The sequence below is a fragment of the Malus sylvestris genome, chromosome 8, assembly GCF_916048215.2.
Source record: "Malus sylvestris chromosome 8, drMalSylv7.2, whole genome shotgun sequence".
NCBI classification, from domain to species: domain Eukaryota; kingdom Viridiplantae; phylum Streptophyta; class Magnoliopsida; order Rosales; family Rosaceae; genus Malus; species Malus sylvestris.
This window is the reverse complement of record NC_062267.1, coordinates 5,189,072-5,201,759: the sequence shown is the minus strand read 5'-3', so window position 1 is coordinate 5,201,759 and position 12,688 is coordinate 5,189,072. Positions and strand designations below refer to the sequence as shown.

Here is a 12,688-nt window from a genome sequence, read left to right as displayed (position 1 = left end):
AACCAGCCGACCGCGGAACACCTTTAGTTTGGATAAACAGCAATGCGTCGAGGCCAACTAGTTATCTATCCAAGTCTCGGTTGAGAAAGACTTTCGGGTCTTTATTGGCAGAGGTCATCTCATTAGCCTTTTAGGCGAGGTGAGGTGTTAAAGTTTACTAAGGCTCGGCACATTGAACGCCGAGGTGTTTTATGATTGGATACTCACAAGTCAGCTTTAGAGTTCGGCATTCTGACAGCCGAACCACATTTACCATCAAGACATATATCTGTTTTGAGTATCCGTGCCCCTATACTCTGGTGTCGATTTGGCGTGCTTATACCCTTACAAATATAATCACTGTGACCGAATTCGGCGCCGACGATTTGTGAACTTCGCAAAATTAACAGCCTTGTCTTCAGGCTCTAAAACCCAAAACCCAAAGGCCGAGACGTGTTCCTTCCTCGACCACAGTCGCAAGATCGAGAAGTCAGCTGAACGCTCAAAGCAACATCAACACATTTTACTCCTCGACCGAGCTCGGCCGACAAGTTGGCACGCCCCGCATCAACCGAAGAACGTCTCGGCCTTCGTAGGCTTGAAAACCTGCTCAAACATTCATTTACTCATTCAGTAAAGACACAGGTAGCCAAACAACGCACTAAATGAATTCCAAATAATCTTTCCATTTCCTACGTTATCCGTGCAGCCAAACAAGGCAGTAAAGTTGACAACGCTACAATCATCTTATCAATTCTAATCCATTCACTTGCCCACAAATCATGAACAGAGCAGTAATCAAACCAAAATTAAAACTAATCAACGATTGATTAATTGAACTTAGACTTACTAATCGAGTATTAATTAACATATCAACATAAAAAGAATGAAAATTTTCATCAGCCAAACACCTCACTCTCCTTTCTACTTCTTTTTTCAATCAGTTCTACAAATTTGAAAAGCAAATGAACATCGATTACCTTGGGCGAGCAGCCGTGAGCGAAAAAGACGGAGCCCGCATTGAAGAAGAGCTCGGCGGCGTTGAGAAAGATGAATTTGGTATTGGCGACGATATCGAAGTCGATGTCGACGGAGCCACCGAATTTGCAGGCGGCGAGGTCCGGCTTCAGCCTTAAGTCGTACTGTTTCGGGACAGCGAATTTCGGAAGCCTGGGCTGGCCTTTAAACTGCTCCATAGCAGCGACGATGTTGAATTTTGGATGTATATTTCATATCAAAACAATTAAAAGATGAAACATATATATAGGGAAAGAAAGAGAACATAAGCCTAACTTGCCTAATTTCCTAACTTGCCTAACTTGCCTAATTTACACAAAGAATGTTAACTAGCCTAACTTCACTAGTCATCCAACATGTTTATTTCATGCATGCATTTTAACAAAAGATATGACTTGGAACATGATTGATGCTTCTTCTAATACTCCCCCTCAAGCTGGATCAATGGGGTCCGTTGAGCCAAGCTTGAACAATAAACGCTGAAATTGAGTAGTAGGGAGGTTTTTCGTAAAAATATCAGCCAACTGATCATGGCTACGTGTGTAATGAGTGTTAATAACCTTCGATTGAACTTGTGCTCGAATGTAATGACAATCAACCTCGATATGTTTAGTTCTCTCGTGAAAAACTGGATTGGAAGCAATGTGCATAGCAGCTTGGTTGTCACAAAACAAGGACATAGGCTGATTGCTTGGAAACCCTAAATCTGATAGAAGACATTTTAGCCAAATCAGCTCACACGTAGTGGATGCCATTGCTCGATACTCAGCCTCAGCACTTGATCGAGCTATGACACTTTGTTTTTTGCTTCTCCATGTAACCAAGTTTCCACCCACAAATGTGCAAAATCCAGTGGTTGACTTACGATCAAGAGAGTTGCCAGCCCAATCAGCGTCTGTGTACCCCATGATGGTAGTGTTACCATTCCTTTTCATCAATATACCTTGACCAAATGAGCCTTTGAGATAACGAAGTATTCTTTTAACAACGCATAAATGAGCAATAGTGGGTGCATGCATGAACTGACTGGCAATGCTTACGGCATAAGAAATGTCAGGACGTGTAATTGTGAGGTAAATCAACTTCCCAACTAACTTTTGATAATCAGTGAGATTAGTGGGTGCCTTACTTTGCATGTCGAGCTGGAGTTTACTGTCAATGGGAGTCCGAGCAGGCTTACAATCCACCATATCAGCATCTTTTAGAAGGTCAAGAACGTACTTCCTTTGATTTAGAAAGAGCCCTTTTTGAGATGTGGCCATTTCAATGCCAAGAAAATACTTGAGAGTTCCCAAATCTTTTAGAGCAAACCGAACTTGGAGGGCATGCTTGAGAGAATTAAGTTCCTCAATATTATCACCTGTCACTATGAGGTCATCAACATAAATCAAAACAACCAATTTGCCTACTGAACCAATTCGAACAAAAGTGAAGAATCAGCATTGCTTCTGTGAAAGCCAACTTCTTCAAGTACTAAGCTAAGTTTTGAATACCATGCTCGTGGAGATTGTTTTAAACCATAGATAGATTTATGAAGTTTGCACACCATGTCAGGATCATGGAATTGAGGGTGACCTGGGGGCAACTTCATGTATACTTCCTCTTCTAGCTCACCATGCAAAAATGCATTCTTCACATCCATTTGATATAAAGGCCAAGATTGATTAACTGCAACGGACAACAATACTCTCACTGTGTTCATCTTGGCAATTGGAGCAAAAGTCTTTTTATAATCCACTCCATATGTCTGAGTAAAACCACAAGCCACCAAGCGAGCTTTATGTCTCTCAATAGTTCCATCAGAGTTGAACTTTGTTTTATATACCCAACGACTGCCCATTGCCTTTTTTCCTTGAGGAAGCTTAATAACACTCCAGGTTCCATTGTCATGGAGAGCTTGAAGTTCATTTTTCATAGCAGTTTTCCAAATATCATGTTCATTTGCTTCTTGAAAGCTTTGTGGATCATGAGTACCGTCTAGGGCACTGAGAAAAATAGCATGAGAGGCTGAACATTTTTTGGAAGTGACAAAATCTGCAAGGGGATATCTTGTAGTATAGGTAACATAATCAACAAGCCTAGATGGAGGATGGCGATCTCTTGTGGGATTTCTCCGAGTTGGAACTTGTGGTGGAGGTAGTGGCTCGGAGACTTGAGATAAGGATTCTGTATGTGAGCTTGGAGCGTCAGTCCCTGCTACTTTTTCTTGATAAGAAGGGATGTTAGGTAATGGAAAGAAATCATGCAGAGACTCCCCCTGATTTGTATCACCCACTTTATGTGTAAAGTAGGGAGTTGACTCATTGAATCTAACATCTCTAGACACTACAAGCTTCTTGGTGACTGGATTATAACACTTATACCCCTTTTGTGTAGATGAATAACCCATGAACACGCACTTATTAGCCCGAGGATCAAGTTTGTCACGATGAGTAGGTTGAGTGTGAACAAAGCATATACACCCAAAGACCTTTAAGTGAGATAGGTCAATCTTTCTCTCCTTCAACATTTCATAAGGAGATTTGAAACCTAGCACTTTACTAGGGAGGCGGTTGATGAGGTATGTAGCAATAAGTACCCCTTGTGACCAAAACTTCTTAGGTACATGCATATGAAACATGAGAGCTCTTGTCTTCTCAAGAAGGTCTCGATTTTTTCTCTCAGCAACCCCGTTTTGTTGGGGAGTACCGACACAACTTGTTTGATGAAGAATGCCATGGTTGCTCAGATATTGTGACATATTATTGGACATATATTCAGTGCCATTATCAGATCTTAATATGTGAATATTGGATGAGAATTGAGTGCTAAAAAGTTTATGGAAATCTTGAAACACACTTGTAAATTCACTTTTAAACTTTAAAAGGTACAACCAAGTGATCCTTGTAAAATCATCCACAAAGGTTACAAAATACCTATATCCATCAAAAGACTCGACAACTGGTCCCCAAATATCTGAATAAATGATTTCAAAAGGATTACTAGCCCTAGACAAGGATGAATCAAAGGGTAATCTAACAGATTTCGACAAGTGACAAGCATCACATTGAATCTTGTCCTTACACAGGTTTGGAAACAAAAAAGACATCACTTTTTTAGAGGGGTGAGCCAACCGTTGGTGCCAAAGATGTTGGTCTTGTGGTATACTAGAGCTAGCTTGAAAAACCTTGGAAGTCTTGAAATCTTTGGCTAGGTAGTAAAGGCCATTTAAAAAGAAACCTTCACCAATCGTCTTCTTGGTGATGATATCCTGAAAAACAACATTATGAGGGGAGAAAATGGCTATGCAATTTAAAGATTTTGTGAGGGATCCAATGGATAACAATTGACAAGGGAATGAAGGAACATAAAGTGCTATTGACTCTATGTGATTTGAAAGAAGATTGATTTTTCCTTTTCCTACAACTAAGGCTCATTTCCCATTAGCTACTGACACTTGAGATGGAATGGACATTATTTTAAAATCATGCAGTTTGGTGAGTTGATTTGTCATATGATCTGTAGCTCCTGAATCTATAATCCAATAATCATGCACACAACTAGCATTAAGAGCAGTTGAGAAGGAACTTAAGATACCTGGCATATCATTTTGTGGAACACGGTCAGTCTCTGCAAGAAATCCAGCGAACTTTCCCAATAAAGCAGTGTGATTTTTGCTTTAAGACATAGAGGTTTCCAAACAGTCATTGTGCAACTGTTTCTTGGGGAGATAGGCTGCGAACTCGTTGATCAATACGGCGGGATTTGCTGTAAAGTTTATCATGCCCTCAGTTGAAGAACCAGCTGCATGGTTGGCTCAGTGAGATGAATGATTCAAGCTTTTCTGGGGGCCCTTGTTATCCTTTAATGAGCTTGGCTTCAGTTCTGGATGAAGAATCCAGCATCTATCTCGAGTGTGTCCAACAACATCACAATTGTTGCATTTCAAGTCAGGCCTTTATAAGGCCTTCATTCAGTGCGACTATGATTAGAAACATAAGCCCTAGTTTCAGGCATATTTGATTTGATCTCCAAGTTCATCACTTTCTTCCTTACTTTTTCTCTTTGAATGATAGCACATACACTTGTGAAAGATGGCAGCTCGGAATTCATAAGTACATGGCTTCTAAGATCTTCAAACTCTGTGCCCAAGCTTGCCAAAAGTTGAAAGATCTTATCCTCCTCAGCTCTCTTTATTAGGACAGTAGCATCAGTGGTATGAGGTCGATAAACATCAAGTTCGTTCCACATACTTGTCAAGCTGCCAAGGTGTTGAACAAATGACTTGCCTTCTTGTTGCAGATTTGCAATGTCTTTCTTAAGCTGAAAAACACAAGCATCGTTGTTTTGATTCCCATACATTTCCTTGACTTGAGCCCATAGATGCATGGATGATTCTGAATAACTGAAATTTCAGCAATTCTACGCTCCATAGAATTAAGTAACCATGACATAACCAATTGATCTTTACACAGCCATGACTCAAATGTAAGAGACGTGGCTGCAGGCGCCTGTATAGCACCATTGATATATCCAAGCTTAGATCTTCCTCCCAGTGCAAGAGATATGGCTCTAGCCCATGGAAGATAGTTGAATTCATTCAACAAGACAGAACTGAGACGTTGGTTTGGATTAACCTCAACGTCGGAACTTGCTGCAGTAGCCAAAGAACTTTCAGCTTCAAATGAGTTGTCTTCCGCCATCGTAGCGTGAAGGAAAAAATGCAACGAAAAAAATTCAGAGTCAGGATTTTAGAATTCCTGCTCTGATACCATGTTGAATTTTGGATGTATATTTCATATCAAAACAATTACAAGATGAAACATATATATAGGAAAAGAAAGAAAACATAAGCCTAACTTGCCTAACTTGCCTAATTTCCTAACTTGCCTAACTTGCCTAATTTACACAAAGAATGTTGACTAGCCTAACTTCACTAGTCATCCAACATGTTTATTTCATGCATGCATTTTAACAAAAGATATGACTTGGAACATGATTGATGCTTCTTCCAATAGACGACGACTGTTACTTGCGAGCTGCGCGAGAGTTTATCGAGTTCAGACTTCGGAAGTGTGCGAGTGGGACTCATCGTCTCCATTTTTTCTAACTTATTTAGCCTAAACATATGATCTTTTTATTATTTTAATTTCTTTAAATCAGACGGAAAAAAATTAGAAAGATGTGTGAGACGTTAAAAGGAATGTGCGGATAATCTTCTACAATTTTTCTAACTTATTTAGCCTAAACATATGATCTTTTTTAAAATGCTCTGATGAATTGTCAACTCAGCAATCGTCTATTTATTTAATATATATTCTAACAACTAATTTTTTACAGTTAAATTTTTTTAAATTTGTTGCCTTATTAAGAATATTTGTCTTAACTAATTTCATAAGAGAAGGTACGAGGCCATTCTCGCATCAAAGCTTCAGTCTCCAGGCCTTGAAGAATTTTGGCCTTCCTTCTTCTTAATAGCTCACTTTCTTTGTTGTGCTCTTCTTCAGCGGCTTCAATAATCAATGACAAATCAGAATTCTCCAAGCAATCTTCAGAATCAGAACCTGGTGAAACAGAGGATCCAATTTCGGGCTGGTCTTCCTTCCAATCAAAATCAAAAAATAAGTTTCCCGAACCCAGAGCCTCTTTTTCAAACTCTCTTAAAAGACGTTCTCTAGGAGACTTGGCATCACTATCAGAAGTTCAGAACTCATGCTACAGTCCATACCAAGGATGTTTAAGAAATCACTCGACACTGTAATCTTTGGTGGGGGCTTATGAAAGTAAAGGGCTTTGCGTAGTTCTTCAATGTCACGCAACAACTCACCATTGTTGGAATTCCCACCACTGTAATCTTCCCTACTCTCAGTTTTCTGCAACATGATATCTTATCTTTGCATACAAATTAATCTAATTACACCATATCCAACCAAACCCACCATGGAAACTTGTAAATAATTCAACTTTTCTCTAAACCCCCCTACAGATTCTTTTGAATAACACTCCAAAAACTGGAACTGATTAATCGAATGAGAAATGCTGAAAATATGATAAAAAACTGCAAATTTACAATACCAACAAGGACCGAGCGTCTCTTGGCCGGAGGAACGTCGCTCGGCTTCTCAGTCAATGAACACCTGGATGGCTTGCTCGGGCGAGCCGTGTGGTTGGTTTCGGGTATTTTCTCGGGAATCGTGTGAAGATTTTGCGGGTAAAACTTTAACGTGACGAATTTAAAGGTGATGGAAAATAGAAGTTTTGTCTTCTGTGTGTTGTACGGTGGAGTAAGTAGAGAGTTGTAATTAGAGCACTTCCAGCGTGGGCTGGAGCTCGGGGGAGAGGCAGCAAACAGGGTCTGAGAGCCCGGTTTATTGACTCCAGCGTGTGGGAGGCCGAGGGACAAGGCATGCCCGTGTACCAGGCCTGTCACGAATTGCCAGCCAGCGAGCCCGAAGGCTATTTGACGCAACGCTGACGTCAGCCAGACGTCAGATCCTTTTTTTATTTTTTTCTGTCAGGTGCGTGCAATGCATCCGCACGTGGGGGCACGTCACCCGACATGTTTTCAGCGAATGGGACCCGCGGTGCAGTTTCAAATTGTTACCATTGGGAAGCCACATGGCTTCCCATGGTCTGTTGGATCTCAACGACTCTTATTTAATATCAACCGTTGGATCTGAGATCAACAGTTGATATTATTCTCTTTTATAAATAAATAAAAAAAATAGTTTTAAAATTCAGAAATGTTGCCGTTGTGCCACGTGGCACAATCTGGAGTGTTGGAATTTAATTTTTTAAAATCCAACGGCAGAGATTAATTAGTTGAATAAAAAAAATTTAAAAATTGTAAAAAAATGAATAAAAATCAGAAGAAAAAAAAATTGTTTTTACTTTTCTATAAATACCTTCTCATTATCATTTACCTTGCACCACAATTTCATATTTTCTCAACTACTTTCAACCACATTCCTATCTTTGTCTCAAAGTTTCAATCCAATCTTTTTCAACAAAATGATTACTGATGCATGTACAAATTGGACGCTTTTTGAAGATGTTGCGTTGTGTACTAGCTGGGTTGAAGCTACTCATAGTTTGCTTACGGGTAATGAGATGCAGTTGCGAGAAATGTGGAGTCTTATTCATACCAATTATCTTGAGAAAATGGGTGAGAAAAGAACCAAATAATTGATGTCCAATCGTTGGAAATTACTTAGCCAATCGTTTAGTACGTGGAGAGATGCCTTGGCACAAGCTAGTACTAATCTTTGAAGTGGGAAAAATTACGCGGATCAGGTAACAATATATTATTTATATGTTTGTACTATACCCAAATTTACATTATAATTATTTCTTTGTATTATTTATTTGTTACCTACTTTCATTATAATTATTTCTTATCCCGCATTGTGTAGCAACTTCAAGCACAAGCTTGGTATGGTGCCAAAACCAAAAGCAAAAATAAATCATTAAACCAGTTGGAATGTTGGAATATTGTCAAAGATTGTCCTAAATTCAAAGTTGTGCTTGTCAGTCAAGAAGTTCTCATGAACAGCACCCATTTACACTCTACAATCGATCATGCCTTGCATGTTCACGAAGATGAAGCAGAAGAAGTGCCCGAAACGCCCCCCTGAACAAGCGTCAGGATCGACCCGTTATCTAATTAGGTCTCGAGGTAAGAAGACTTCAAAGAGAAAAGGGAGTGCTTCCAAGAATGATTATGCAAAGTATATGGAAGAACTTGCTCACTAAGGTAAATTGACTTTGGTGCGGGAAATGGCAAAATTTGAGGCTAATAAGGCTACAGGAGGCAAAAGCTGCAGATGTTGAGATAGCATTTCAAGCTAATGAGAGAGAAAGAGAGCTAGTTAGGCAAGAAATGAAACAGGTTAAAGAAGAAATAATGGCTCAACGAGATCGTGACATTATGGCCACCCCTTTAGAAGGAAAGGTCTCCAAATTCTAAATATTTTTGGAAGTCGGAGAAAGCGGAAGTGGTGCGAATGAGGCGTGCAAGAGAAGCGAGAGCAAGAAGAGATGGTCCTAGCGCGACAAGAGAATATCATCCTAGCACCACAAATTGGTTAGTGAATAGAGTACTTTTTGTAATCGGAGCCCATAATTTTCCAATCACTTTGGGTTGTAATTTTTTATTTATTGAATAGAATACTTTATGTTGTTTCCAATTTATTGATTTTAGTACTTTATTTAAACTAATAGTATATTTATTTAATTTGGTAATTTATTTATACTAAGAGAATCTTTATTCAAAAGACATTTAAACACACCAAATAAAATTATATAAACATACCAAATAATAAAAAAACTCACTAAATGAACTGAAAAAAAAACACCAAATAAAATTAAATAAACACACCAAAAAAAAAAAAAAACAAACACACTAAAGATCATAAACATCAATCAGTAAGTTTGCCGCAACGATATATGCAAGGGGAGTTGGCTGGAAATATACTTATATATAGCTATATATGGAAACGAAACTTCGTAATCGAGGAGGTTTTTTTGTTGCAAGAGTAATAAATTGTTAAAACTGTTTTTTTCAAAAAAAAAAAAAAAGGACCCGTGGACTGGCTCCGAACCGGCCCGTTTTTTCTAGGCCGGGTTAGGTCCTGTTTCAAAGTTCAAATTTCTTATACCCAGCCCGTTACATTTTAAAACCAGTATGGTCCAGTCCCTCCAAATTTGGACCCGACCTGGCCGGTGTCCAATGGTGGACTAATACCAGCCTTACAAGGTTATAATCGTCATTGTATTGCGTGAACGAAAATATGATTTTGGATCTTAAAAAAAAATGGAAATGTTATTGTCACTTTAACACAGTTTCACTCTCATTTTACATTTCTCGTATATTTTTATTTCTAAATATAAAAAGCTAAAGTAAAAAATGAGAATTTTAGAGTGTTAATAACAATTATAAAAAATATTGTTTTTAGGTAATTCTTTTTCTTTTATGTGTCTACGGTCTGTTTTGTAGTTTTTTATTTTGAATAATTACTGTAAAATTAAGAAAAACAAAAAAAAAATAGTGCATATGTAGAAAGAGGAATGTTAAGGGACCATTTCAATGTGTCGGACACATGGCCATTACACTAAGTATTATAATATAATTAGTTGGAAAGTTGAAAAAAAAAATATTTCCAACCAATTGTATTATGACAAACCAAAGCAAGTGGCTTAGTGGTAACAGAGCGAATTCTGGCTCCCAAAATACAAAAAACAAGGAGATCCTAGGTTCGAGGCTTCAAGCTGGTGAGTCTGCTTGATTGTGACCAGGCGAAAGCTAAAATGCCTTTGTGAGTTTTCCTAGCCTTCAAAATGGATGGATAACTATGTCTTGCCACCAGTTATCCCCTTTTTCTAATAAACTACATCACTTAAAATACCACTACAAGACCAAAAGCATACTCCGCCCTACTTGGGTTGGGCTCAAAAGTTGGACTTTCTAGTAATCTTCCCGTGAAAACCATGTAAAAATGGTCCACGCCAAAGCCCATATCCGGCCAGCAATGGTCAGAAACTCCTGCTCGCCTAAAGAACTCTCATGCGTTAATCTGATGCAGGACAAAAGTGAAGATGACCGGATTACTAGGCATCGAGGAAGGATTCGTCTTGGTGATATTTCTTTGTGCAAGATGATGTTTCCATCGTCAATCATTGCCTCGCAAACGGGAAGCACTATGCGCAAACAAGGTTAGGTTGAACCCTCTCACCCCTTTTGTAACCGAATGCAAAACTCTAACCGAGAAATTGAAGACCCTTTTGTGTTGCAGTGAAGAGTTGCTCAAAAGAACGGAACAGAAGAAATGAAGCAATCAAAGCTCCGTTTGCGTACGAAGCAAATGCCGATGGAAAATCAAGTGTAAAAAGCAGTCAGCACTGTCAAAAATCAAAGTGCATATTTGCTGTTCAAAATAATGAGACGGTTGAGAAATTGTAAAAAGTATAAACCCTTCAAATTATCAAACAGTTTTGCTGGTTGATCACACAAAACTCTAACAGAAAAACTAACCAAAAACATACAATTTCGCAGAATGATTGACAGTGTACAAACGACCGCTTTTTAGACCAAAGTGAGAAGTTATATCAGAAACCATTTTGACCAAAACGCTTTCTCTAATTCATTCTCAGACTAACAAAAAACCTCCTAACCAAGACCGACATTACTGTCTCCGCCGCTGCCAGCTTTCGTTAGCCACCGTCAGTGGTGGTGGAGTTCACATTGCCTTTAGCCTCTAAGAAGCGACTCAGCTGCTTATCTTCCAAATGTTCCTGCGCAAAACCAAAGTTAAAATAATTTAAAAAACCCAGAAAATAAAATAAGCAAAATATTTATATAAAATTATTAATTGTGATTTGGATGAAAATTTGGGAGAAAGGTAAGATTTGGAAACGCACGGCGAGGCAGGCCTTGTATTTCTGCCACTCTGAAACGCAATCCTCCTTGTCCCATTGGCCCTTCACAAACTTCTCCGAGTACCACCTGCACACAGTGACAATGCCCATTATACCCTTTTCAGAAAACGAAAAATCGGATTTTAGAGAGCGGGTTGGGGGAGAGAGAGAGATTAGGTTTAAGGGTAGTAATGGAAATTAATTTTGCGCTGAGAGGACCTGGTGAAGCAATTGTGGTAGGCGTCTCTGAGTTTTGCACAGGGAGAAGTGGAAGAAGAAGAAGATTTCTTTTTGTTCCGTGAATCGGTGATGATCCCCATGTGTTGCAAACCGGTTCAGAGGCGGGAGGCGAAGTCCGAGTTTTTCACTCCCTTCCACAAACTCAGCTACGCCTTCCACAACCTTCGAAGACCGAGTCTGCAGCACCTCACCCTTCCTCGTCCACTGCGCACATACACTAAGATTATTAAAACTCAGAGGCAACCCTTCAACAGAATGCACATGAAGGTAAAAACAACAACTAAATTTCCGATTCCCGATATGACTGAGAGCCTTCAAGGGCTTCTTCCAATTCCACACCGAAGACGATTTCTTATCCTTGTGCAACAAATCTTCCCTCACAAATCTGGGTTCGAATCCGAAAAACGGGTTTTCCCAGCAGATTTGGATCTTCCATCAGAAGAGTAAAGCAAAACCTTCTGTGGGGCTTCTGAAAGTAAAGGGCTTTGCTTAGTTCTTCGATGTCACGCAACAATTCACCGTTGTTGGAATTCCCACCACTGTAATCCTCCCTACTCTCATTTTTCTGCAACATGATATCTTATATTTGCATACAAATTAATCTAATTACACCATATCCAACCAAACCCACCATGGAAACTTGTAAATAATTCAACTTTTCTCTAAAACCCCCTACAGATTCTTTTGAAAAAACAATCCAAAAACTGGAACTGATTAATCGAATGAGAAATGCTGAAAATATGAAAGAAAAAAAACTGCAACTGTACAGTACCAGCAAGGACCGAGCGTCTATTAGCCGGAGGAACGTCGCTCGGGGTCTCAGCCGATGAACACCGTGCAGATGGATGGCTTGGTCGAGCGAGCCGTGTGGTTGGTTTTGGGTATTTTCTCGGGAATCGTGTGAAGATTTTCCGGGAAAAACTTTACCGTGACGAATTTTAAAGGCGATTGAAAATAGAAGTTTTGTCTTCTGTGTGTGGGACGGTGGAGCGATTAGAGAGTCGTCCCGGTAGACCGATACCAGTTTGGCTGTTATAATAGTCATTGTAATTTGTATTTC

At 39.3% G+C, this 12,688-nt stretch overlaps 1 protein-coding gene across 2 annotated transcripts; it reads right to left on the bottom strand.

Annotated features, from left to right (window-relative positions):
• Nucleotides 1–10,927: 10,927 nt before the first annotated feature.
• LOC126632176 (uncharacterized) lies at nt 10,928–12,688 on the bottom strand. 2 transcript variants are annotated; one of them, XM_050302449.1, is made up of 4 exons: nt 12,401–12,688; nt 11,608–11,832; nt 11,392–11,476; nt 10,928–11,265 (listed from the first exon to the last, which is right to left on the bottom strand). In XM_050302449.1, the coding sequence occupies exons 1-4, from the start codon at nt 12,671–12,673 to the stop codon at nt 11,249–11,251; spliced, it is 600 nt and encodes a 199-aa protein (XP_050158406.1). In that variant the 5' UTR covers nt 12,674–12,688; the 3' UTR covers nt 10,928–11,248. The 2 variants fall into 2 exon arrangements, with proteins under 2 accessions (XP_050158406.1, XP_050158407.1); XM_050302450.1 differs by lacking the exons at nt 10,928–11,265; nt 11,392–11,476; nt 11,608–11,832 and adding an exon at nt 11,981–12,193.

What these genes read in the sequence shown, in the direction of transcription:
- LOC126632176 (XM_050302449.1), bottom strand. Translation starts at nt 12,673, where the DNA reads ATGACTATTATAACAGCCAAACTGGTATCGGTCTACCGGGACGACTCT. An exon ending in TAGACGCTCGGTCCTTGCTG is followed by an intron (nt 11,833 to 12,400) that starts GTACTGTACAGT and finishes GTATGTGCGCAG; the next exon opens with TGGACGAGGAAGGGTGAGGT. An exon ending in TACCACAATTGCTTCACCAG is followed by an intron (nt 11,477 to 11,607) that starts GTCCTCTCAGCG and finishes CACTGTGTGCAG; the next exon opens with GTGGTACTCGGAGAAGTTTG.